General features: G+C 40.0%; 1 protein-coding gene across 4 annotated transcripts in view; it reads right to left on the bottom strand.

Moving 5' to 3' along the window:
* Positions 1-548: 548 nt before the first annotated feature.
* Positions 549-23,135, bottom strand: part of LOC126870535 (attractin-like protein 1) — a 35,490-nt gene continuing 12,903 nt past the window's right edge. The window contains exons 1-13 of one of the 4 annotated variants that reach the window (XM_050628339.1): positions 20,939-22,910; positions 16,236-16,892; positions 15,786-16,133; positions 14,558-14,739; positions 13,699-14,099; positions 12,381-12,973; positions 11,265-11,748; positions 10,501-10,912; positions 10,245-10,388; positions 10,016-10,165; positions 9,524-9,911; positions 9,090-9,321; positions 549-8,338 (exon numbers count right to left, since the gene is read on the bottom strand). In XM_050628339.1, the coding sequence (XP_050484296.1) occupies positions 8,093-8,338; positions 9,090-9,321; positions 9,524-9,911; positions 10,016-10,165; positions 10,245-10,388; positions 10,501-10,912; positions 11,265-11,748; positions 12,381-12,973; positions 13,699-14,099; positions 14,558-14,739; positions 15,786-16,030 (3,477 nt within the window). In that variant the 5' untranslated portion in view covers positions 16,031-16,133; positions 16,236-16,892; positions 20,939-22,910 and the 3' untranslated portion in view covers positions 549-8,092. Of the gene's footprint in view, positions 8,339-9,089; positions 9,322-9,523; positions 9,912-10,015; positions 10,166-10,244; positions 10,389-10,500; positions 10,913-11,264; positions 11,749-12,380; positions 12,974-13,698; positions 14,100-14,557; positions 14,740-15,785; positions 16,134-16,227; positions 16,893-20,938; positions 22,911-23,135 lie in introns of those variants that run through there. The other 3 variants (XM_050628338.1, XM_050628335.1, XM_050628337.1) reach the window with 3 other exon arrangements.

Raw genomic sequence — 23,135 nt, 5'->3', positions numbered from 1 at the left:
GAACAATGAAAAAGAACGCGACGACGCACGAATCAGAACGCAAATTTCGATCGAGTCATTTATCAAGAGATTATTCTTTTATTTGACATATTTTTTTCAGCAAACGAAACGAGTATACAAATTCGTCGAATAACGTGAAATCTGCCGTCGATTCTCCCATAACCGGTAAACGATCGATAAGATACGAAGCTTCGTTTTCGTTCTTTACATTTTTCACGAAGAGGAATTGATCCACTTTTTTTTTGCATATGCGCACTAGTAAATTAGACGAAGAGGGAATAAAAAAGAAAGAGGGAATTGATCGTAGACTAAATATAGTACACGGAAGCCATTCTTGCCGTCTCGACTGAACGCCGCAAATAGATTTCGATTACTTCTATATGTATGTACATACGAATGACAAGACACGTACATATAAGACAAGAACAATCGTAATCAAGCTCGTGTGATTTTAACAGACGGTTCTCGGAAGACTCCAAATGTCAAAGGAACGATTTCTACAGCCGAATAAAAGAAAACTAACTGTTTGTTCTGAATCATTGATAAACTTTTCTTCTCTTTTCTTTTTTCTTTTTTTTTTTTTTTTTTTTTGGAAGGGAAGATGAGAGAATCTTTGGTAAATAAAGATTTTTCTGAAAGATACGTCGAATAAAAATTTAAAGCAAAATCGAATAATATAGAGAGTTCAAAGTTTGCAATTTGCTCTCTTTAACGTCACCGTAGAGAGAAAATTCGATAACTTTTGGTAGATTACAATTTTGGGAAAAGAAAATATATAACTTGAAATATAGAGTGTGATAATATATAGCGAATGGAAATGGTGTAATTTTATTTCCTTAACTTTAACCGCTTAATCTCTCTGATACGACGCTGTTGTTGACTTTGATCGAGGCTCGTATCGTTGCAGTCTTAGAGCGGACACGCACGGGTCAACTAAATTGATCGGACAGTTGGTTGCGCAATTGGTCGAGTCGGCTGGTCGACCAAATTTTTCCTATCGCATGGAACGACTTAATTTCGTTTACATTAGGCAACTTCGAAATTATTCAAGACTTGTATAGTCCGCCGACTAAAAATAGCGCATTCTTCTATTTTTGGTTATACGGCTTGATCGTTTCAACCGTGGCTGCCTAACGTAGATGTGGTTTGACTAAAATTTCTCGCCAGTCGATCCGTGTGTAGCCGCACTTGAATTCCCGATCGATGAAAAAGTTAATCATTTATATTCCCTTTTTGGGATAGAATTTTAAAATAAGAGAAAGTACCTTACCTAGAACTTTGAGACAAAGTTTATCCGAATTTTAGAATAAAAATATACGTGTCTGGAAAACTGGAACATTGAAATAAAATGTAACAATACGATTTAACAATACAGATGGAAATTCTTCGCGGTTGTTCCGCTTCGCCTTACCAATTTTCCACGAATTAAAATATATCAAAATGCTGGTATACGATAAATAAATTTATTAGCATTTTATCTAACATAAAAAAACAGTATGTAAATACATATGTATATTTTACGACAGTTGTATGTATTTGAAAACGCTATAAAATAATTTCAAAATATTCGATATACGTATGTATGTATATTCTTCGAAACGTATGCAGAGAGAGAGGACGATAGTGTCGGACTAGTGACGGGTCATTTCCACTTACAACGCCAGTAAGACCCTGAACTCTGACAATTGGAGTGCTTCCTCTCTTCCTAACAGATGACGTTAATGAGAACTATGACAACAAGGCAATGATAACATCCTGCACACAATCTGTATCGCCGACTCAATTATCATACGCGCAACATACACGTACATATACAGGAACGCCGAGCACACGTGTTTTAAGAGTAACGATTCTCTTATCCTCTATGTGTTGTCGTAGGTGTGTTCGTTTCTCCGTTCGTTAATTTATGTATGTGTGTACGATGATTTAAACGGAGCTGTACACGCGAAAAATTCTAGAAATAAAATACCCTGCAAAAGTCCTACGCTATCTATTTTAATTTACATATCGAAGAATAACAAGACAGAGAAATGTACATTTTTGAGATATTTGTTACGTGAACAACTATTGCCGCAGAAAATTATTATCTGCTTGACTAATTAACAATGACAACATTTTTTCTTCTTTTACGATTTAATCGAAAAGTCATGGATGTCTGACAGTTTCTAATAAAATATCGCTGAAACATTTTCGTTTAACGGATGGTCTCTAGATTTCTGGACTTTTGCACAGTATTACGTATATACTTTTATTTTAACGTATACTCGCTACCGCATTCTCGCTTTCTCCCTCTTACAATTAATAATGTTTCACCGTTTTTTCTTTCGTTTATTTCTTTCTTTCTTTTATTTCATTTTATTTCGTTTAATTTTTTTTTTGTCGTTTTATCAAACAGTACCCTTACGCTTACGATTGAATAAAAATAAATATTTTCAATTGTGTCCTAGAAAAATTGTTGTTGCAAGCTATACTCGTTATTGTAATATACCTACCTACCTATCTACCTACCTACCTACCTATCGTACTTACACGCTAAGTTAAGTATTCTTAAACGTTAAATGCCAAACTCGGTTCGAGGCTGGACCGCGAGCTTACGAATAAAAATTCTTGTATCAATCTCGTCGATCATCTTCGAAAGAGAATAAAAAGGGGAGGAAGAAAACATGGAATATGGTAAATGAATATGAATTATTTGTTCTTTATCCTGTTCCTGTAACGGACGAACAATCGTGTTTATAATATATCGATGTCGCGTCGTCTTTTCAATTTTCAAGGATCTAAATGCGCGTATTTACATATAGCTAGGTTCTCTCGACAATGTAAAAATTCTAGAGATGTTGGAAAGAAATCCCAGAGATATCTTTATGTTGCTAGAGGACGTTTCAAGGATAATAAGAGCTTTAGCATCGGGTTAAAGATCCTACAAGTTTTAGAAATCCTAGAGATCCTTAATTAACAACGATTATTAGAAAAAGAAAAGTCCTAGAAATCATAGAAATCTCACGAGTTATACAGGTAGTCGAAATCCTTGACGTTCTGTTTAGAACGGAAGCATATTTATCCTAGAAGCATCTTACCAATCTCAGCGATATTCTAGTCCAGAAATTCTAACGATTCTGAAGATTACAAAGATCCTAGAGACTTTGAAAGATGTCAAAGTTTAGCTCTCCCGTAGATCCAAGTATCTTGGATGCCTTAAACGTTCTAGAGACCTCGGCTCAAAAGTCCCGAAGAGCTACTACGAATCCTAGACCGTGCACAGATCCGCCATAACCTAGGCCCTAGATACGGATCTTGTCTCTTGAAAATTTCGCAATCCCTTTAAAATCCCACGACGGACATCAATATAATTCTATTACGTCATTTTTCCCCACTCCATTTCTCCATCCGATATTCCTTTAAAAACGTTGAACACTAAACCGCGCGTTTCTTTCGTCCAAGGATCAATACGAGACACATTGCACGATGACGTTAAACGATGACGATATCTCTGTGTTTTCTACTTTCGAGAGAACTCGAAGGCGTTTGGGAATTTATCCTGCGTACGTCCAACGCTATAATCGGCTGTCCTTACGGACTAACGATCTAAGAGATTTGGTCTAGTTTATTACATACGCTATGACTGAATTATATGAACGCATTAACCGAACAACGTTCTTCGGAATCGTCGCTATTCCGTTCTTTCTCTTTTTTTCCCATGGTCTCTGTCTCTTTGGTATACTACGATTAACCCTTGGCTTCTCCTATCGAGTGCAAACTTCTTTGCATAATACGTAATCGATCAACCGATAATATCGATAAACTGACGAGTCACTTAAAAACCAAACCGAGCAACAGCGTTTCAGAAAATCTTTTAATTTTTTCACGTCTTATTTCATGCATTCGTGTGTCATTCGTTTATGTCCGATTTTCTTTTCTATAAAAACTAAACGTTTAATGTCAATCGCTAAAAAAGAAATATATCTTCGTTTTACAGTAGTAATAAAGGGTTAAGTCTCTAGATGAATTAAAGAAGAGTAGATCACGTGTATGAACAACAACGGTGTGCGATTTTGTCCTAGTTTAGGGTCTACGTAGTTAGCCCTCTTGCTGCTTCAAGTATCAAGAATGTCATCTGTGACTTTCGAAGCTATAGCGTGTTTGAAGTCAGTCGTAGCATCCGAGACCATTTGTAGATCTTCTCTCGCTATCGTTATATTGTCTTTGACTCTCAATTGGTACAGTAGAAGCCACGACACAGCAAAATCCGTAATTATCCGTAATTTCTCCATTATTTTTCAAAGATATTGGCTTTAGAAGAAAAAAAATATTGTTTTCAATTTCGACTTTCAATACATGGACAAAGTTTCGAGACAAAGATTTGCCTGGTAACCACGCGCCGAAGAAAAGTTCCTAGCAGTAACAGGTTCCAACGATTAAACGGGTGAATGAATGGTAGGCATTTTGCGTTCGAAGACGGATAGATCGTAGAAGTTAAGTAAGGAATAGACAAAGGTTGGCAGTATCAAGACAGCTCGACAAATGCAGTGAATAAAAAAGGAGAGAACGGGGGCGAAGAATATTCATCGACCAAAGCATCGTCCTCTAGTGATTTTTCACGAATATTTCTCTCATCTTGTATATTTCTTGGCATTGTATTAAATGCTTTCCCCTCGAGTGAACAGAAACTTAACTTTTACATATAAAAAGAAAAGGGATTGGTAGAAGAGAAAACTATCGTCGAAAGTAATACAGATGGATCTACTCAAAAGTTGAGCAATTTATCCAATATATGTACTCCTATTTTCATTAAATATAATGTAACGTTATTTATACTCGTATTATGTACAACTAAATTCTCGCGCAGAACAAAGAAAGTTCACCGCTTTTATTACTCTGTTAAAAAAGAAAAAAAAAGAAAAAAGAAAGAGAGAGAGAGAGAGAGAGAGAGAGAGAGAAAAGAAAGAGAACAAAAATAAAACAGTCGTATAAAAAATTAAATTATCTTTACGGTAATAAAATGTACACTATTCTCTATACGAGTGCAACCAGAGCACGATCAAGAGATAAGAGTAAATAGTTCTTATCCTCTATTTCTGATAAGGTAATAGCGATTCTTGAGAACAGTGGGGGTAACTTTGTCACAATTTAAATCATCTACAACGTATTGGCTAGTGTCTGGTTGCACCCTCACAATAAAAGGCTTCGAGTATAGTAGAGAGAATGAAAGATACTCGATGAGTATTACATGGTAAAACGTAATGCATTGCACTTGATCCTGTGCTATACAACGGTTAAAATAAAAAAAAATTAAAAAAAGGACGAAAAAAACGCCTACATCACTCGTATTCTTTGTGAAAAGTTCGAGGCTAAACCTCGATTTCGGACACCAAAGATTCTTCACCGGTGTCTATACCTTTTAACGCGATTCAACTCAACAAATCATGATTAAAAGTACTAATTTTGGAGTTGGGAAATTTATTTTTAAGAATTACACGTTGGATCCTTAACACAAGGATGCATTCGCGAAATAATAAATTATAGCGTCGAGGTAGAGTTTGAATAAATCTCGGGAACTTGATAAATGCGGGAAGAATAATGTAGAAGAAATCATTAGAAACAAAATAGCTGGCGAATCTGGTATTAGCCGTAGAGATGTGTATAAAAGAAACAGAAAATATATTAGTTTTCGATTAAATTTGAAATGTTTCTTAGATTCGCAACTGATACTTCTACGCTGTGTTCGTGATATACTGTCAAAAAATATAGAAATTGGTTAAAAATGTTTGGTGCTCTGAAAGAAAGTTCGACCAAAACTTAAAGATGCTAAATCGACACTCTTGGTGTACTCGAGTCTTATACCATGCACAAAATAATTACAGGATCCTCTGTTTAACCGTAGTAAATTTGAACATTGAAAGCTGATCTCGACTACGCGAATAAAAAGAAAATTAAATAAAAAGTTCTACAGCGGATAATCCTATATTCGGTATTTCTCTCTCGTTTCTGGTACTTATTCCGTGTAACAAGCAGGAGATCCCGTAATTATTACGAACAATGTGATAAAATAATTGCACGCGGATTAAAAATTCTATTATTGGAGCTGAGATTAAAATAGACGACGCGTATACGCAAATATTCTCTGTGTGTGCTATGCAAGTGCTGGAGCTGGAGTTTTAAGTTATAGGTTAGTTATAAGAAACTGTTTTGCACGGCAGAATGCACAAAATAATTTCTTTCTTTTTTATGGAACACGTGATAGTAAGAGCTGCTTCCATATTCAGAACAGAAAGTAAGAACGTGAGATCATTCTAAATTTCAGAACGGAAGCAGCTATCGTTTATTGGCCACGCAAAAAATATACGAAATTTGTATATATCGGTAATATAAATGAAAGAACGATAATACATAGTTAAATGAAAAATAAACCACAGCCACGTAACATATACGTTTGTTTGTCTTTTTTCGTTCTCTATCTGTTTTAAACTTATTTAAGGTTAAGGAGAAGCGTTCGCGCGATCGATATTGTAGTCGACACATACGAATATTGATTACAATATCGAGCGTCTGAACGCTGCTTTTTAGGCATGGTACGTGAAACAACCAGCACTGCCATCTTGTAGCGAAACGAAAACCGTTATCGTCGACCGAAGAATAACCGCGATTCTTACAGTTTATTGCAACATCCACATCCTTCTTCTCCTTCCTCCGCCCCTCCCTCTCACACTTCGTTATTACGTTAAAATTATGTTGGACGTTATACGATCGAAATTACGCTGTCGTATTTGAAAGAAAGAGATCTCGACGCAAAATGGACAACTTTCTTGATTCGTGTCTTTCAATCGTATAACGAATCCTTTCTCTATGGAAACGAATAGAGACAAATCAATGAAAGGAATGAATTCTGCCGTGTCATAAAAATCCAAAAATTGGACTTTCATGCTTCTGCTAATGACAATCTTTCGAGATTAAAATTGGTTCGTTAATGAAAATTCTTATCTACATCAATGACGTTCTAATACCTTTTTTTCTCCCAGTTTTTTTTTTTTTTTTTTTTTTTAAATAACGATACCAATATAAAAATGCTTTGGCACAATAGATAAATAGGTATACCGAATACGAAGATACGCCTCTATTCATTTCCGTTAATTTAGAATTGATTCTTCACCGCTTACTAGAAAGAGACAAATACACAAAAGATGATATATTCCTTGTCACTCGCTTTCCGCTTCTTTCCTTCTTCCTTCGAATCAATTTTATATCTGTACAGTCCGCGTGTGTCATGATTATGATCTTTCACTTGGGATATACAACATACACGTATTTACACAACTATACAAGAAAAACGAAGAACGAAAATTACACGTCCGTACTACATCCGGCAAATCGAATTTCTCGATACGTATATTATTTCGTTCGCCGATATCTGTCGATAATTTTTTCAGCCACCACTCCCGCGGTTTCACTGAAACTTGTAACTAAAGGACAGCGCTGAATATTAACTTTATTACAAAGTTCGATCTCTATTCTTATAGCCCCTTTTTCGAAGACACGTCGATGATCGCGGGACGAACTCGATTCCGTTCGATCGCAACGTGTAAATGAAGAAAAATAAACCGCAGAACAGTTCTATATACAACACTGTACATCGTCACGACAGAAACGAAAGAATTAAAATGACGATGAAAGGAATCTCGAATCCGTCAAGCGTATTATTTCCACACGCTATGCCGTGCATTTACGATTCATGGACCTAATTTACTTACCAAATATCGGCTGAACGAAACACGGCCGGCCCCCGTTTCACAACGAAAATCCATACACTAGTAGAACCACTTAACTGACCGACCCGTTGAGCATGACGGACGCGATTTTCACATTGAAAAATACGGATCGAAACGAACATTCGTTGCGGAACGAACAAAAATGAAAAGAACAGAAAAAGTGAAAAAAATTAAGAAAATAATAATTAATGAATAATTACACACTTCACTCTATCAGAGTTCGAAGAGTTTGAACAGTCCTGCCCGTTCGCTAAGGCAAGATCACAGAAACATGTCTAAGGCTCATATAGTCACCCACTTTAAAAGTCTCTACTTTCATGCCCTTATCGCTAAATGCATGTGGAATCTGGGTGTTGGCTGGCAGACTTTCGTGTTTTTGTCGGTTCCTTCGTCGTCAATTCCTGAGAAGGCCTCCGCGGACTACCCAGCGTAACTAACGCAGATGCTACGGCTAAACCAGCGCTCTGACCAGCCGGCGTGTAAGGTTCACCGCCAGTAGGCAGTCTGACTAGCAACGACAGGACCGCTGCTCTGTTACCGCAACAGGGCTCCAACGCGATCGGACTAGGGGCATCCTGTAAATATTACACCAACAAAACCAAATAACATCGAGTCGCACATACTCTTACTGTAATAATTGGTAAAATTTGCGCTACCGTAAATAAATTTGAGCCGGGGAAACGAGAATCGCGAGCAACGTCATAGAATCGAAAGTATCGAAATCCACGGCGCTAGTGACGAATCGTACATTGACGCTAACGCTATTCTCGTTTATTTTCTATGTTATTTGAAAAATCTTGAAAAGTCTTGCAGAATGGTAGATTCGAAGGTGGAGACAGAATGATATCAATGTTTTATTTCATATAATCGTATATAAATATACGACGAAGTCCTACTTTCACGAATTTATCTATTTTTTTTTCTTTTTTTTTTTCTTTTCTTTTTTTTTTTAGCAGCTTTGATATCTAGAACTAACCCTATAAATATCCCCTTCTTGTTTGGCAATATCCTGTATATGATTACTATACTACTGTATATGTATTTACGTGCAGAATGTTTCGCTTAAATTGGGCATTTGAATTAATTCCACTATTTTTAAGGATAAAAAAAAGTGCATATATGTAGCTGGAAGATACGCGTCTAACGATATTAATAAGAGCAGACACAAAATCTACTCCAGTCATCGACATTTTTCTTTATCCTCTTCGTCATTTTGTATCATCTTCGATAGTAAGAGTTATTATAAATGTCCAATTTATGCAAAGCAGCCTGTACATTATATAATTACTTTATTCGTGAATATAAATGACTGAGTGAGATATCAACCTTTTTCTTCTTGCGGCAATTGATTAACTCGGACTCGTTTCGCTCGGAGTCAGAATTATCGATGTCCCGCCTCTCGATTTCTACCAAAACCTGGCTAAACGCTCTACTGGCCATTTGCTCCATTTCTACGAACAATCTCTGTCTTCTTCTGTACATATCATATTTTTGTTTAATCTTCCAAAGGATAGCAGCCACCAACAGGAGAGCGAGGAAGCACCTAGGCATGTAATCTCTAGTTTACAAGTAAATACTGCCTGAGGCTTAGGACAACACAAAAGCGTGGGAAATTTTGAAAAAAAAAGAAAAAAAGAATAATAAAGAAAATCACAATGTTCTCGATCTTGATCGTAATTAATTCCTACACGCAACACGTATACACACAGTTGACAGTCTACAGGTTTGGCTAGCTGTGACACGAAGTTTCAAATACTCACGTGCAAAATGTTATGAAGAACTGTTGCAAGTTGAGTTTGGAATATTGCGAGAAGGAAATTTGAATCCACACAGGCGGCTGGAAGTCGTACACGTAAACGTAGAACGTGGTTAATGTATTATTGTTCTCGCTACCGAAACCGTAACCGTCTTTGATAAATCGATGCTTGTACATGCTGGTGGTGCAATTCGCGCCAAGAATCAACGGTATTTCCGGCGTGTTCCCTCTCTTCACGGTGATGTTCATTTTAGCCAATACAGAACACGTAATGGAAAACTCAGCATCGATATCGGGTTTTGGCGGAGAATTCTTAAAATTGATCGCTCGGTATTGACGGTCCTCCTTTTTACTTAAGTTGAACGTAAATTGATAATCGATCGCCAGATCATCTGTAGAAGAAATTTAAATTTCAATATAATCCTTTGCTGAATTATTATTAGTGAAAAAATAAATTGGTATTACTAGAAGAAATAGTCGTTTAAAAGAAACTTACAAAAACACGATCCTTTATTGGTAGGATCTCCGTGATAAAGGCTAGACACGTCACATCGTTCACAATGATCCCCGATAATGCCTTTCGTTGTACAGAAACATTTACCCGTCTCGCTGGTACACTGCGTGCCTTGATTATTACAAAAACAGGCTGCAACGGGAAAATGTAATTTAGTGAACTACTCGATATTGACGGGTTAACGATATTACTCGGAGTAGAATGAATTTACGTTGACAAGTCGCTCCATTCAGTGGATTGCCGTAATAGCCGGGAATGCATTTATCGCAGTGAGGTCCGTACGTCAAATTTCCACACGGTTGGATACATATGCTGCTATTCGAGAGACACTTGCTATGCCCGTTGCATTGGCAAGCTAAAATTAATGTAATTTGAAGAACATCGATATACATATACATACAATGTATAAATGTTGTTTAATAATTTGTGCACACCCTATACACGGTGACCATTAACAATTTACTTACCAGGGCATTTAGTGAAGTACCATCGTTCGAACGGGCATGCGTCCAAGCTTTTACTGCTTGGACCACGAGCCCCACCTGGCAGGCAGAGTCCCTTCCCTGTCCCTGAACCATCGTCACACCATCCACATCCAGGATCGGAGCGGCACGTCGTACAAGACGAATAAAACGTGCACCATTCTTTCCCCGTTTCCGTCGGCCGACATTTCGCATCGATCGTAGTCCACTCGCGACATTGCCCGTAAGGGAAGCTCGCGGGATACGCATTTTTGTCCACGCATTTCTTCTCGTTCTGACACCAGATGCAATCGGACTCTGTGCAATTTTTACAGGAAGTGTAGTCTACGCAAGGACTGCGACAAGAGTCTATGGACAGCCTCTGCGCTTGAATAGTTCCGTTTAAAATCGTCACTTGCTGCAAACATTCGTAAATTGATTTACTGCCTTGTTGTACAATATATTGGTTGTATATTGTTGTAGAGTGTCGTAGAGCATACAGGAAATTTATTATGGCGCTAGCAAATGTATCCGGTTAATCGTTTTATTCGTCGTCACGCGAGCAAAATCTCCAACGTATCGAAAAAATATCATTACACAGCACATACGTATATCCTGGTTACAAAATAAATAACGAAGAGTCGCACTTTGTCTACGAGATTATAAGAGAAACGTGGTTGAGGCAGTAAACGTACCGACAGTTGAACCTTTCGAATGTCATTTTGACTGTAAGAAGTTTAGTGTACAATAGCTTTTATTCGTATACTCACGTCTCGAGCCTTCGAGTACGGCTTACATCGATCAGGTCCGTTCGACCAAGACCAGATGCAATGTGGATTACTGGAGCACGCATGGCACGTGTGCAATTGTAAGCACTCTATGCCAGTATGAAGGTCGCATTGTACCAAATCGGTGATCGCCTTAGTCGGAGGTGCGTTAGCGTTGTCTCGGCAAATCTCGTACGAGCAACTCTTGCCGCACCATACGCAATTGTACGAAGTCTGTACGCATGCCACACAGTCTGTGAGCAGTTTGCATAATTCCTTGTGAGACGTCATCCCACGAGGTGGCGTATCGTCTAGGCACCTCATGTAAATTCCGTCGTGCATGTCGTCGTTAAGAAGCACGTGTCGGGGTATCTTGGTGATCTGTATACACCGATTCTCTCTCTTATCCCACACGCACTTCACGCCTGTCCTTGCGTTCAAACACTGATTCTGATTCATCAAGTGCTCACAGTTCCCTGGTGTGTACCTGATGGTCATATACGTATGTTGTATATTAGTAAATGAAGATTCTTGCCTATCCTGTTGAGTAAAATGCTCAGAGAAAAGATAGAAAGAACGTTAACCTCTTGCCTAGTAATTTCTACAGTAGCTATTTACTTGTGAATGTTAGCTCTCCGGTATGCTAGTTATACGTATATTGAGACACCGTATCACGTATCGAAAGCGAAAGTAAAAGCAAAGTGCAAGTCACGTGTTTCTTAAATATTTATAGAACTGATTTATTCCGATAAGCTATATTAATTGTTATAAAAAAAAAAGTGGAAGAGTTGAAATTTTTCTGGGTTTTCAGATCGAAATAACGTGAGAAAATCAGTTGGCGCGCTAAATATTTTGCATTCAAACCTATTGAAGATGGCAAGTTATTAAATTTCTATATAACGATCCTTGCTGAAGAATCGAAGCTAAAATTGTTGGTTAAAATTAAACCTGGTTAAAAAACGACAACCTGCCGTTTGTTGAAAGTAAATCGTAATTTCTATCAGGAACGTAATATACGTGACATGTAGAGTACGTAAAATAAACGAAGGAGAGTAAGAAAGGTAGGAAAGATACGAGAAAATGAATAAAAGTAGGAGAGATGACCTTCCTTGATCGTACCTTGACATGTCAGATAACATCTGTCCATCGAATCCGCCATAAATGTACATGGACTTCTCAAATACAGTTGCAGTATGTCCATACCTAGGCAGATCGGTCATCTCTTTCGGCATAGAAAACTGATGCCACGAGTCGCACGTAACGTCGTACGCTATCGTATCCGCTGAATAACATCTCGTTCCGTCCGAATGTTGCGTATCGTTGTGCATATTACCGCCAAAGACGATCATCAAGCCACCAGAAACGAATACAGCCGTATGAAAGAAACGAGCCGATGGCGCTGACGTGAGCAACCTCCATTCACGATTAATAGGATGATAGGAGTATAGTCGACTGGTTAACACCTGTGTGATTTGTGTCTCCGATACGTATCCTCCGTACACGTAGATGAGATTCGTCAACGGATCATAGGCAGATGTATGACCATAACCACCCTTCACAGGGAATCCAGCAGTCTCCACAATTTGCCACTCACGAGTACCCAAATAGCATTCTTGAACTTCGTTCAGATAACCATACTGAGGCGAATAGCCAAATATCACCACCATCTTTTCTTTTTTTCCGTGCACCAAGGTTGCAGAGTGTCCGGCTACCTGTGTGAAGTAAGGCATTAAATAAAAGTATTCCGAGTTGAGTGAGAAAGAACTTTTAACCCCTTGATGCTAAACTACATACGTATCTCAGATGGGGATAATAGGTTTGCGCAGAGTAATCGAATTCGTTTCTCGATCGACCGATTGAAAATTGAGATACTTGAAGATTTCGGATATTATTTATACCGAGTAAGAGTCTTTTATTAATCGCGAAAATGAGGAAAATGACAGTGTGCAATAATATCGAAATATTGGAATATTTTAGGTAATATCTAATTCATACTGAGAGGGTTCGCATCCTTTTGTTAATTATGAAATATGGTTTCCCAATCCCAAAGTTTAGCTCTTTATGTACAGTTTTTGCGTGGCAGTAATCAACGCGGCAGAGTGTTACTCTGAGAAGAAAGGTACACTGGTATTTTACATTCTATTGCAGAGAATCTTTACCTAACATAAATTATAACGTTTAAAGAATAAAAGGATCGAGTATTGTTGCGATATTTAGAAATATATTAGTTTGCGAAGAGGAATTAAAGAAACGAAAAAGGTACAAGATCAAGAATCGGTAGGAGAACAGCGACTAATAGAGTTGTACGAAAAGGGAAAAAATTCGCCATTCCGATATAAGTTGTGTATCGCTGCATATTAAATATTCCAATTGTCTACAATGACGCTGTTGTGAAATATTTAAAAAGAAATGACGTGATATAGGAAAGATGTACCACCTTTAAAGGACCACCACGTATGGTTTTGTTGTTATGGAAGTTATCGTGCACCGTTACGTTCTCCCAGACTTTTGCCGACACATCGAACGCCCAGATCTCATTGGTCACCGTAGAATTAGGCAGTACACCACCGTACATGAATATCTTGTCGCCAAAGAGTACGCACGAATGAGCGTACCGAGGCAGAGGAACCTTACCCTCGACGTGAGGGGTCTCCCAGACGTTTCCATTGAAATCATAAACGTTGATCATTTTTGCGCGATGAAAGCTCTCACCGCCGACTACGTATAAGGAATCCTTCCAAACGATGGAGCAATGACTAGCCGAACCTTCCGGTGACAAATTTTTGTAGGATACGCTTTCCCAGAATCCACGATCGCTTCTTTGGCTGCAGTCGGAACCTGAACGTACAGAGAGTCTATTTTAATGGTTTTATGCAAAATTAAGGGATTAATCGTTTCCGAGTTTCCGAGTTTGTGTACAGGCTTGATTCGCTAATAATTGATCGTTGTTGAATTTCTATCGGTCTTAAAGATTCGACATTATGGACATTGAATACACGTACTCGTACTTGATTTATTAGTATTAGTACCGAATAATATACGTTGAATTATTACGAAATGTTTAATCATTTTGTAAATATAAAGAGAGTAAATATAAAAAAATATAAATTGTAAATATAAATTGTAAATATAAAGAGAGTTTTTCGATAGCTGTTGTAATATCGTATTGCCAATTCAAATATGAGTAATATCGAAAGGTTAAATTGCGCATGGAAGACAAAGATTAGGACATGGTGAAGCAAGATATTTCTTTATTCATAATGGTTCGGTAAATGCTTATGACGAAAACATGTCACCCTTGAAACCGTGCACGCAGTCACAGTGATGGCTCTCGCGGTTACACTCGCCCTGTCCGTGATTATCGGAGCAATTGTTTGGACAAACTTGAATCTCGCAAGCTTCACCGGTCCACGTGGCATCGCACGTACACACACCGTCGATGCAGACTCCGTGGCCGGAACAGTCAGTGTGCGAATACCTACGAACGCCGAAAATTATATACACATGAGGAAAGTAGATTGCGCAAATCTTTAAGAAGCCAAGTTAGCGTATCTCGATGCTAATAGGCACGGTACACACGCTCTTATCGTATTTGTACACGAGGATAGAACAAATATTTGACCGATCGGGCTTGGCCAAATATCGCAAACAGAATGATCAATGATGAGAAAAACACGTGGCAAGATGTTAAATATTTAAAGAATGAAAGAAAGAATTCGGAATAAACGATTTGGAGAATAGTTGTTTCTTTATCGTAGAGATTTCATGCGTTTATGAGACTGAATAAAAAGAATATGTATTTTCAGATTTTATGAGTAATCAAATTGAATAACAGTGCTTTGTGTGTAGCAATATTTGAGATACGGTTCTGGTTCTTGACCAAAGACAATAGCGATAACAAGAGAGCCTTGTATCTTTTTGTTCGTCGAATGAATTCATGAATGGGCAACGCTAATAAGATACTGTGCACTAGGATCAATGAACTCTCGCATGATTATTCTCTCGTATGTCAAAGTTCGACGTAAATATACGTAAATAAAAGAGGTTTTGCTATATGTAGACAAAGAAACAGATACGTAAAAGCAGTAAAAAGTACGATTTACGAAATTATAATTACATTTAGATATTAATTTTTTATTATATGGATATTGATTTTTTCAGAAATTTCGTTCGAAACGTTCGGGGATCGTGGAATACGACCTACGAAAATGCCTGAAAATTTGCTCGGTGAACATTTTTCAGTAACATCTTTCGGTAACATTTCGCAATAAATTCGAAACAAATGCGAACATTGCCGCAGAAAGAAATAAAACGAAGAAGGAAATACAAAGTTGTCGAACAAATTCCTGAAAACATAATAATCCAAATCGTGGAAAGAGTAGAGGAGAAAATGAAGGAAGCAAATAGAAGGAAATAATGTAACGAAGATGGAAGTGTGAAAGGATCGGGAAATGGTAATAGAGAAAATGAAGACGGAATTGTTTGTGAAAAAAAAAGAAGAAAAAGAAGAAGAAGATAATTCACCTGCTAGGGCAGGCGTTGATCTTGTAACTGATGTTGAAGCCGCTCATGTTGTACGCGACGTCCGAGTAGAAGTGAAGCAGCGCGGTTCCGGAGCGCGCGATCACTTCCGGCACGCGCCGTATGTGGTAGCCATCTTTGTGCATCAATCCGGAGAAGACGGCAACCAACGGCGCCTCGACGCTGTCACCGTCGTAGATGTACATGTGGTCCCAGCCGCATTCTGTCGCGAATTGCTCCACGTGCATCCGTATCGTGGAGTTTGGGTTGCTCTCGATCAACCAGGAACACTTTACGTCCGCCGTGTAGTTGCCGATACCATCGTGAATGTTTCCTGTTGGTTCCGTCAGTCTGCGAACGATAACCAAATCCTTGAATCAATCCGCAGCTATCCTAGATGAAAGCACGATCGATAGTATGTATAATCGACGTAACGTTACGCTACATTCACACCTTTGGTCAATTGTACGTTATATCGTTTTCTTGTTACGATATAATTGTGCGTTATACTATTATAACTTATAACGCACACAGGACTTTCGGCTTGGAAAGTCCGTTGAAACGTTTTTTACGCGGCCTTGGACGATAAATGATTGACCACGGTATCTGTGGGCAATTCTCGAAAAATAGAGCAGTCGCGCGTCACGATAGTAATACGATAAAACGATAATATTATCATCGTCGGGACAAAGCAGCGAGTAGGGGCGTTTAGCGGAGAATGCAGCATCCGAACTATCGATCTCCGCGTTCTTCGAGACATCGCGTCGTGTCATGCGTCATGCGTCGCGCGTCGTCGTGGTCAAGGACGATGGCCACGCGGACAATCCACGCACGCGACAACGATACAACTCGAAGAAGACGGAACAAAGCGAGCGGCGTGTAAAGCCGAGAGAAATAAATAAGGACGAGACCGTGCACAGATAATTATTATACATGTAGTATCGGGGAGAAGAGCCTAAGAAACGTCGAGCTAACTACAGACAATGTCGCGAGAGCCGAGGCGCTGTCGGCTCCATCAATGCGTTATCGGGTCCTTCAAATAAATAGCTTCGCCGAAAAGACCTACGTGACCCTGGCTACGAGCGTCTGCGGAACACATGTGCGGTGGGCCTAGCAAAAGACACAAGAATGCTGCAACGGCCAGAGGGCCAGTCGAGAAGCAGAGTGCAAGTTGAGCGGATAAGGAGTGTGAGTCGACGTGCGACGATATTGTAGTCGGTCCTTTTGTTATTGAATATCACTTATTAAAATACATTAAACTTTGAACCTACCATCATTACTTGTCCTTACTCTAAGAATCCATCAGTTACTACATATTTTTGGGGACTCCAGCCGGGATTTAGAGTGCCAAGTGACAAGTGAAGTGTTCAAGTGACTGTATTCGTGAAAGTGGTATTTGAAAACAATGGCTGACTACAATACAGGAGAAGCAAGATTGACCGACGAGCAGGTGGTTCAGATGCGAACATCTGAACTAAAAGACGAACTGAGAAGACGACGGCTGAGACTAGCGGGCAGAAAACGCGAGCTGGTAGAACGATTGCTTGCTGCGTTACGCGTAGAACGGGAACACGGTGCACGAGAAGACGATCCGGAGGATGACAACGACGACGATTCAGAAGAAGACGACGACGACGATGAGATTAGCGTGGTTGGGGACCGTTTGGACGTTAACGGCCCAGGAAATCGCAATCTCAATAGCAAAGACGACGGAGTTCGGGTAATTCCAGTGTTAAGACGATCGAGGCAAGACGAGCCTAGGTGCATGCTGTTAACGTTCAGAGACGTAGAGGACTCGCTAGAGAAATTCAGCGGGGACGGTCTGCCGAGTGTAAGTCGATGGTTCGAGGACTTCGAGGAAATGGCAAAAGTGTGTGGGTGGTCAGACATCCACATGGTAGCCTTCGCTAAGAAACTGCTCACGGGCTCCGCTCAATCCGTCGTAAAGCGAGAACGATGCACGAAGTCCTGGATAAAGCTAAAGGAGGCGTTAAAAGATGAGTTCGAAGACGCAGTGAGTGACCAACAGATACACCAGGAGTTAGCAAATAGAACGAAGAGACCAGATAAGAGTCTGCGACAGTACATGAACAGTATGCGTGAGATTGCGGGACAGGGAACAGTCGATATACCGTCGCAAATCAGCTATATCATTCAAGGCATTCCCGACGAGGTCGCGAACAAGGCTGTGTTGTATGGAGCCAAGACCATGCAACAACTGAAAGAACGCCTGAAGCAGTATGAAGCGATGAGGAGAGACATGAAGGCGAAGACAAAGTTCGGGGGACGCAAGGAGGATAAAGGAAAACGATCGGAAGTGCAAAGCCAGCCGAGGCCAACAGCGAGTGATAAGAGAAGATATTTCAATTGTGGCAGTGCGGATCACTTAAGCGCTAAGTGTCCGGAGAAAGGAAAAGGTATGAAGTGTTTCAAATGCAACGAGTTTGGACATGTGGCGGCGAATTGTACAGCGCGACAAGTAAAGACTTACGTAATCTCAAGACCGGAGAGGAAAAGTACTTGAAGGACGTGTCGATAGATGGCTGCAAGTTTGTCTCGTTAGTGGATACAGGTAGTGACCTCACGTTTATACGATCGGATGAGTATGCGATGTTAGGATCACCACCTTTGAGAAACTGCAAACTTAGGTTTGATGGTTTTGGTTCCGCTGGCAATAGTACCTGGGGCGAGTTTACAAGGGTAATGACGGTCGACGGGTACGACTTTACCGTCACCCTGCATGTTGTCTCGAATAAGGTAATGACAAGACACAGCCTGCTGTTAGGTACCGATTTCTTAGACCAGGTAGAGTTGCGAGTCAAACGGGGCGAGATGACCTTTTTACGACTCGACGGTCACGAGGACGCGCCGGATGTACTGAGGGTAAACGCGATAGAACAAACCGACGAGATAGACTTGTCGCATGTACGAGAACCTCATTACCGTGAAGCCATTCGCGATATCATTAAAGGGTATAGGTCGGAGAAGAAGCGAGACGTCGGGATAACCGCAAAAATAGTTCTGAAAAGCGACAAACCCGTAGCACGAAGACCGCGAAGACTGGCGCCGTCGGAAAGAAAGGAGGTGGACGATCTGATGGAAGCGTGGACAAACGAGGGCGTCATCAAACCATCAGACTCGGAGTATGTGAGTCCGATAGTAGTAGTTCGAAAGAAAGATGGCTCCATCAGGGTTTGCGTCGATTTTCGTGAGCTTAACGAACTCATCGAGTGTCCACATTTTCCGTTGCCTTTAATTGAAGACGTTTTAGATGCGTTGCAGGGCGCCCAGCTTTTTACGACGATAGATCTAAAAAATGGGTTTTTCCACGTAGGTCTAGACAAGGATAGCCAGAAGTATAGCTCTTTTGTTACGCCAACGGGGCAATACGAATTTCTGAAGTTGCCGTTTGGTCTGAAAATTTCCCTTATTGTCTTCCAAAAGTATATATCGAAGATCTACAAAGAAGATGGACAAGGGTATTGTCATCGTGTACATGGACGATATCATTGTTCTTGCAAAGAATTTAGAGGAGGCATGGAAACGCTTGCAAATGGTCGTAGAATTAACTGGGCAGTATGGGCTAGTCATAAATTGGAAGAAATGTCGTTTAATGCAGAGGGAAATCGAGTATTTGGGACACATAGTCTCGGGAAACACCATAAAGCCGTCCGCTCATAAAACCAAGGCCGTTGCAAACTTTCCCAAGCCAACATCGGTTAGAAAAGTCCAGAGTTTCTTGGGACTTACGGGACATTTCCGAAAATTCATTAGAGGCTACGCGAGGATTGCCAAACCCTTAACCGATCCGTTGAAAAAGGAGACAGACTTCAGGTTCGGGGATCGGGAATCAGAAGCTTTCGAAACCTTGAAAGCAGCGCTTGCCAGCCGGGCCTGTGTTAACACTTTATAGAATAGGCGCAGAGACCGAGTTGCATATGGACGCGTCCGCAGAGGGTTACGGAGCAATATTAATGCAACTAGATCTAAACGACGGAAAATTCCATCCGGTCTACTTTGCCAGCGGAAAAACAACTCCCGCGGAAGCGAAGTACACCAGCTACGAATTAGAGGTGCTAGCAATAGTAAAAGCGTTGAAAAGGTTCAGGGTATACCTGTTAGGTGTGCCGTTTACTATTGTTACGGATTGTCAAGCATTCGCCATGACGATGAGAAAGAAAGACTTGTGTGTGCGTGTGGCTAGATGGGCCCTGTTACTAGGCGAGTTTAAGTATCAGGTGTGTCATCGGCCGGGGAAAAGTATGCAGCATGTAGATGCTCTGAGTAGGAACCCCCTGCCGAGCACTATGTATGTAACGGAGAGCGAAGACGGGCTGATTGCACGGTTGAGAAGGGCACAGAACAAGGACATTGAAGTCCGTAGGATTTTGGACGCCGCAACGTGCAGTCAGGCCCATGGGTATGTAATAAGAAACAATATTTTGTATAAGGAGTGTAAGGACGATGCGCTAATAGTAGTACCGAAGGCGATGCAGGCTCAAGTAGTCAGGCAAGCGCACGAGCGTCGGCATTTCGGGGTCACCAAAACAGAAGCTATGGTCAAAAAGGACTCCTGGTTCAAAGGACTACGCGAAAAGGTCGAACACGTGGTATCCAACTGTCTTGACTGTATCCTAGCCGAACGAAAATTAGGTAAGTAAGAGGAGAACCTGCGAAATTACAAGAAAAGAAGAAAGAGTGCGAAGCAGTACCTAAGGGGGGACCTTGTCGCCATAAAGAGAACACAGTTCTCAGGGTCAAAACTCGGGGGCAGATTTTTGGGTCCGTACCGGGTAGTGCGAGTCATGCGGAATGACCGCTACACTGTGGAGAAAGTAGGGGAGCATGAGGGACCCGCGCACACCTCGACGACTGCCGATTTCATGAAGCTTTGGGTCCTGAACGCCGAAGATGACGCATCCGACGATAGCGAGAATGAACACAACATCTGAGGGCAGATGTTACTGCAGGATGGCCGAGTGTAGTATCGGGGAGAAGGGCCTAAGAAACGTCGAGCTAACTACAGACAATGTCGCGAGAGCCGAGGCGCTGTCGGCTCCATAAATGCGTTATCGGGTCCTTCAAATAAATAGCTTCGCCGAAAAGATCTACGTGACCCTGGCTACGAGCGTCTGCGGAACACGTGTGCGGTGGACCTAGCAAAAGACACAAGAATGCTGCAACGGCCAGAGGGCCAGTCGAGAAGCAGAGTGCGAGTTGAGCGGATAAGGAGTGTGAGTCGACGTGCGACGATATTGTAGTCGGTCCTTTTGTTATTGAATATCACTTATTAAAATACATTAAACTTTGAACCTACCATCATTACTTGTCCTTACTCTAAGAATCCATCAGTTACTACATACATGTGTACGCGATTAAAAGATTAGTCGGTGGAGGATTAGGTCGGATAATACGATAATCGAGCATAGCTGCTCGTATACCATCTGGCTTTTTATTATTAATCGTGAACTGAGCGCAATGTCGTGGAAAACTGGAAAGATTTTAATCTCGAATGTTGAAAGAAGAATCGAGACGGGGCGAGATAAGAGTTGTTCTTTGTTCAAGGTTAAAAGAAAATAATAAACGCTTCGTTATATATCGATATCATTCTTTACATTGTACATATTCTTAGATAGATAGAATGGATAAGTAACGCCTGTTATTTCTGTTTTTATATCAATTGAAATCGCCCTCTTCCGTTTATTGATTATTTCATTTCAAGAATGTTATCCATATATGACGGAAAGTTGCATAATTAGGAAAATATTGAAACTGAACTTTAGTTTAGCACTTTTTATTGAATTAGTAAAATGTACAGTGTACGTATTATATAAACTAGACAACATCTGTTATTACAGTTTTAATATAATTATCGTAATTGGCAATTATTTGTAGCCACATTTGCTTCTTATTCTTGCAAGAAAGATAACGTATAGATAGTATGTATGTAGTGATCAGACAAAACGCCTTTACATCTTTCGAAATCGTAGTTGAATTAAGGACAAACTAAACTATACCTAATACCTACTTAGGAATGTGGGTATCGGTTAAGTAATTGAGAAAGTGATCGAGATAAATGACGAAGCTACAAGTAGTAGACAGCGCGCACCAGATGTATTATACTTATATGTATATGATAAATAACGTAAAGTACATGATAATTGTAATAGGTAAATCTTGCGTTGTTTAGATAAACACTAATTCGCGACTGTTTCCATTTCCACGCTAATTCGTTCGAATCAGCGTACAAGTACAAGTGGTCGTTAATGATCGTAATAATCTTACAAATTACTCTACCCACTGCTTATGTGCATATCTCATCCTTGTTGGAACAAAATTTTACCAACGGGTACTATCAACCATACTAATCGATATGTCTTTGGCGCGATAATTTATTTATTTGAATCCTGCGTATTTTAATCCTTGCTAAAGATCAATTTTACAATATGTACGATATGTATATCTGGAAAAATGTAAGCCGGCAACTTTCGAAACTCGCTTGCCTTTATCAACTCTTAATTTCAACAATGTAGATATTTTTGGCTTATCGAAAATTCGATTAGCGATGCGGCACAAGCATCGTGTCAATGTTAACTAATAACGCGCAATATGTATATTGCCTCTACTTTGTCGCTGTTTAAATATCGATAGTTGTTAAATTCCTGCATAAATGCAACGAGAATCGTACTTGTATTTTCTTAATTCGAAGTATGAAAATTATGCTGGAAATTAGCTATTCGTCATAGCGTTAATGAAAAATGATAGGATTGAGCAAACAGGTTTTCAAACAAGTAAGGAAGAATTACGGCAGCAGGGACTGAAAACGCGGGAAACCGCGGATCGGGAGAGGAACCAGCGTACAAACACCGTAGATGAAACATGGAAAAAGAACGATCTACCTCGTCTACGACGCTCGAGGAATAATAATTCCAAGGGACAAAGAACCGTGGCTATGACGATGTACTGTACTTCCTGCTTCCTGCTTCCTGTGTCATAGACTCTTGGTGAACGTATCGCGTCGTTCGATTCATCGAGATCCTCTATATGAATTAAAGATAGAGGTCCCTGTTTCAAATTGTGTATGTAAATGCGTAGTAATACAATCGAGCAAATATAAATTATCAAATCGATCATTACCCTCTACAAGACCGTAATAAAACCTGTCTGGACCTACGGAATCCAACTATGGGGAACAGCAAGTAACTCCAACATTGAAATACTCCAACGCTTTCAATCGAAAACGCTAAGATCCCTAATTGACGCACCTTGGTATGTAACCAATGAAACAATACACCGCGACCTCAAGATACCCACCGTCAAAGAGGAAATAGCAAAATATAGCGACAGATATAG

The sequence above is a fragment of the Bombus huntii genome, chromosome 10, assembly GCF_024542735.1.
Source record: "Bombus huntii isolate Logan2020A chromosome 10, iyBomHunt1.1, whole genome shotgun sequence".
NCBI classification, from domain to species: domain Eukaryota; kingdom Metazoa; phylum Arthropoda; class Insecta; order Hymenoptera; family Apidae; genus Bombus; species Bombus huntii.
The sequence above is the reverse complement of the archived record's forward strand: the minus strand, read 5'-3'. Positions and strand labels throughout refer to the sequence as shown.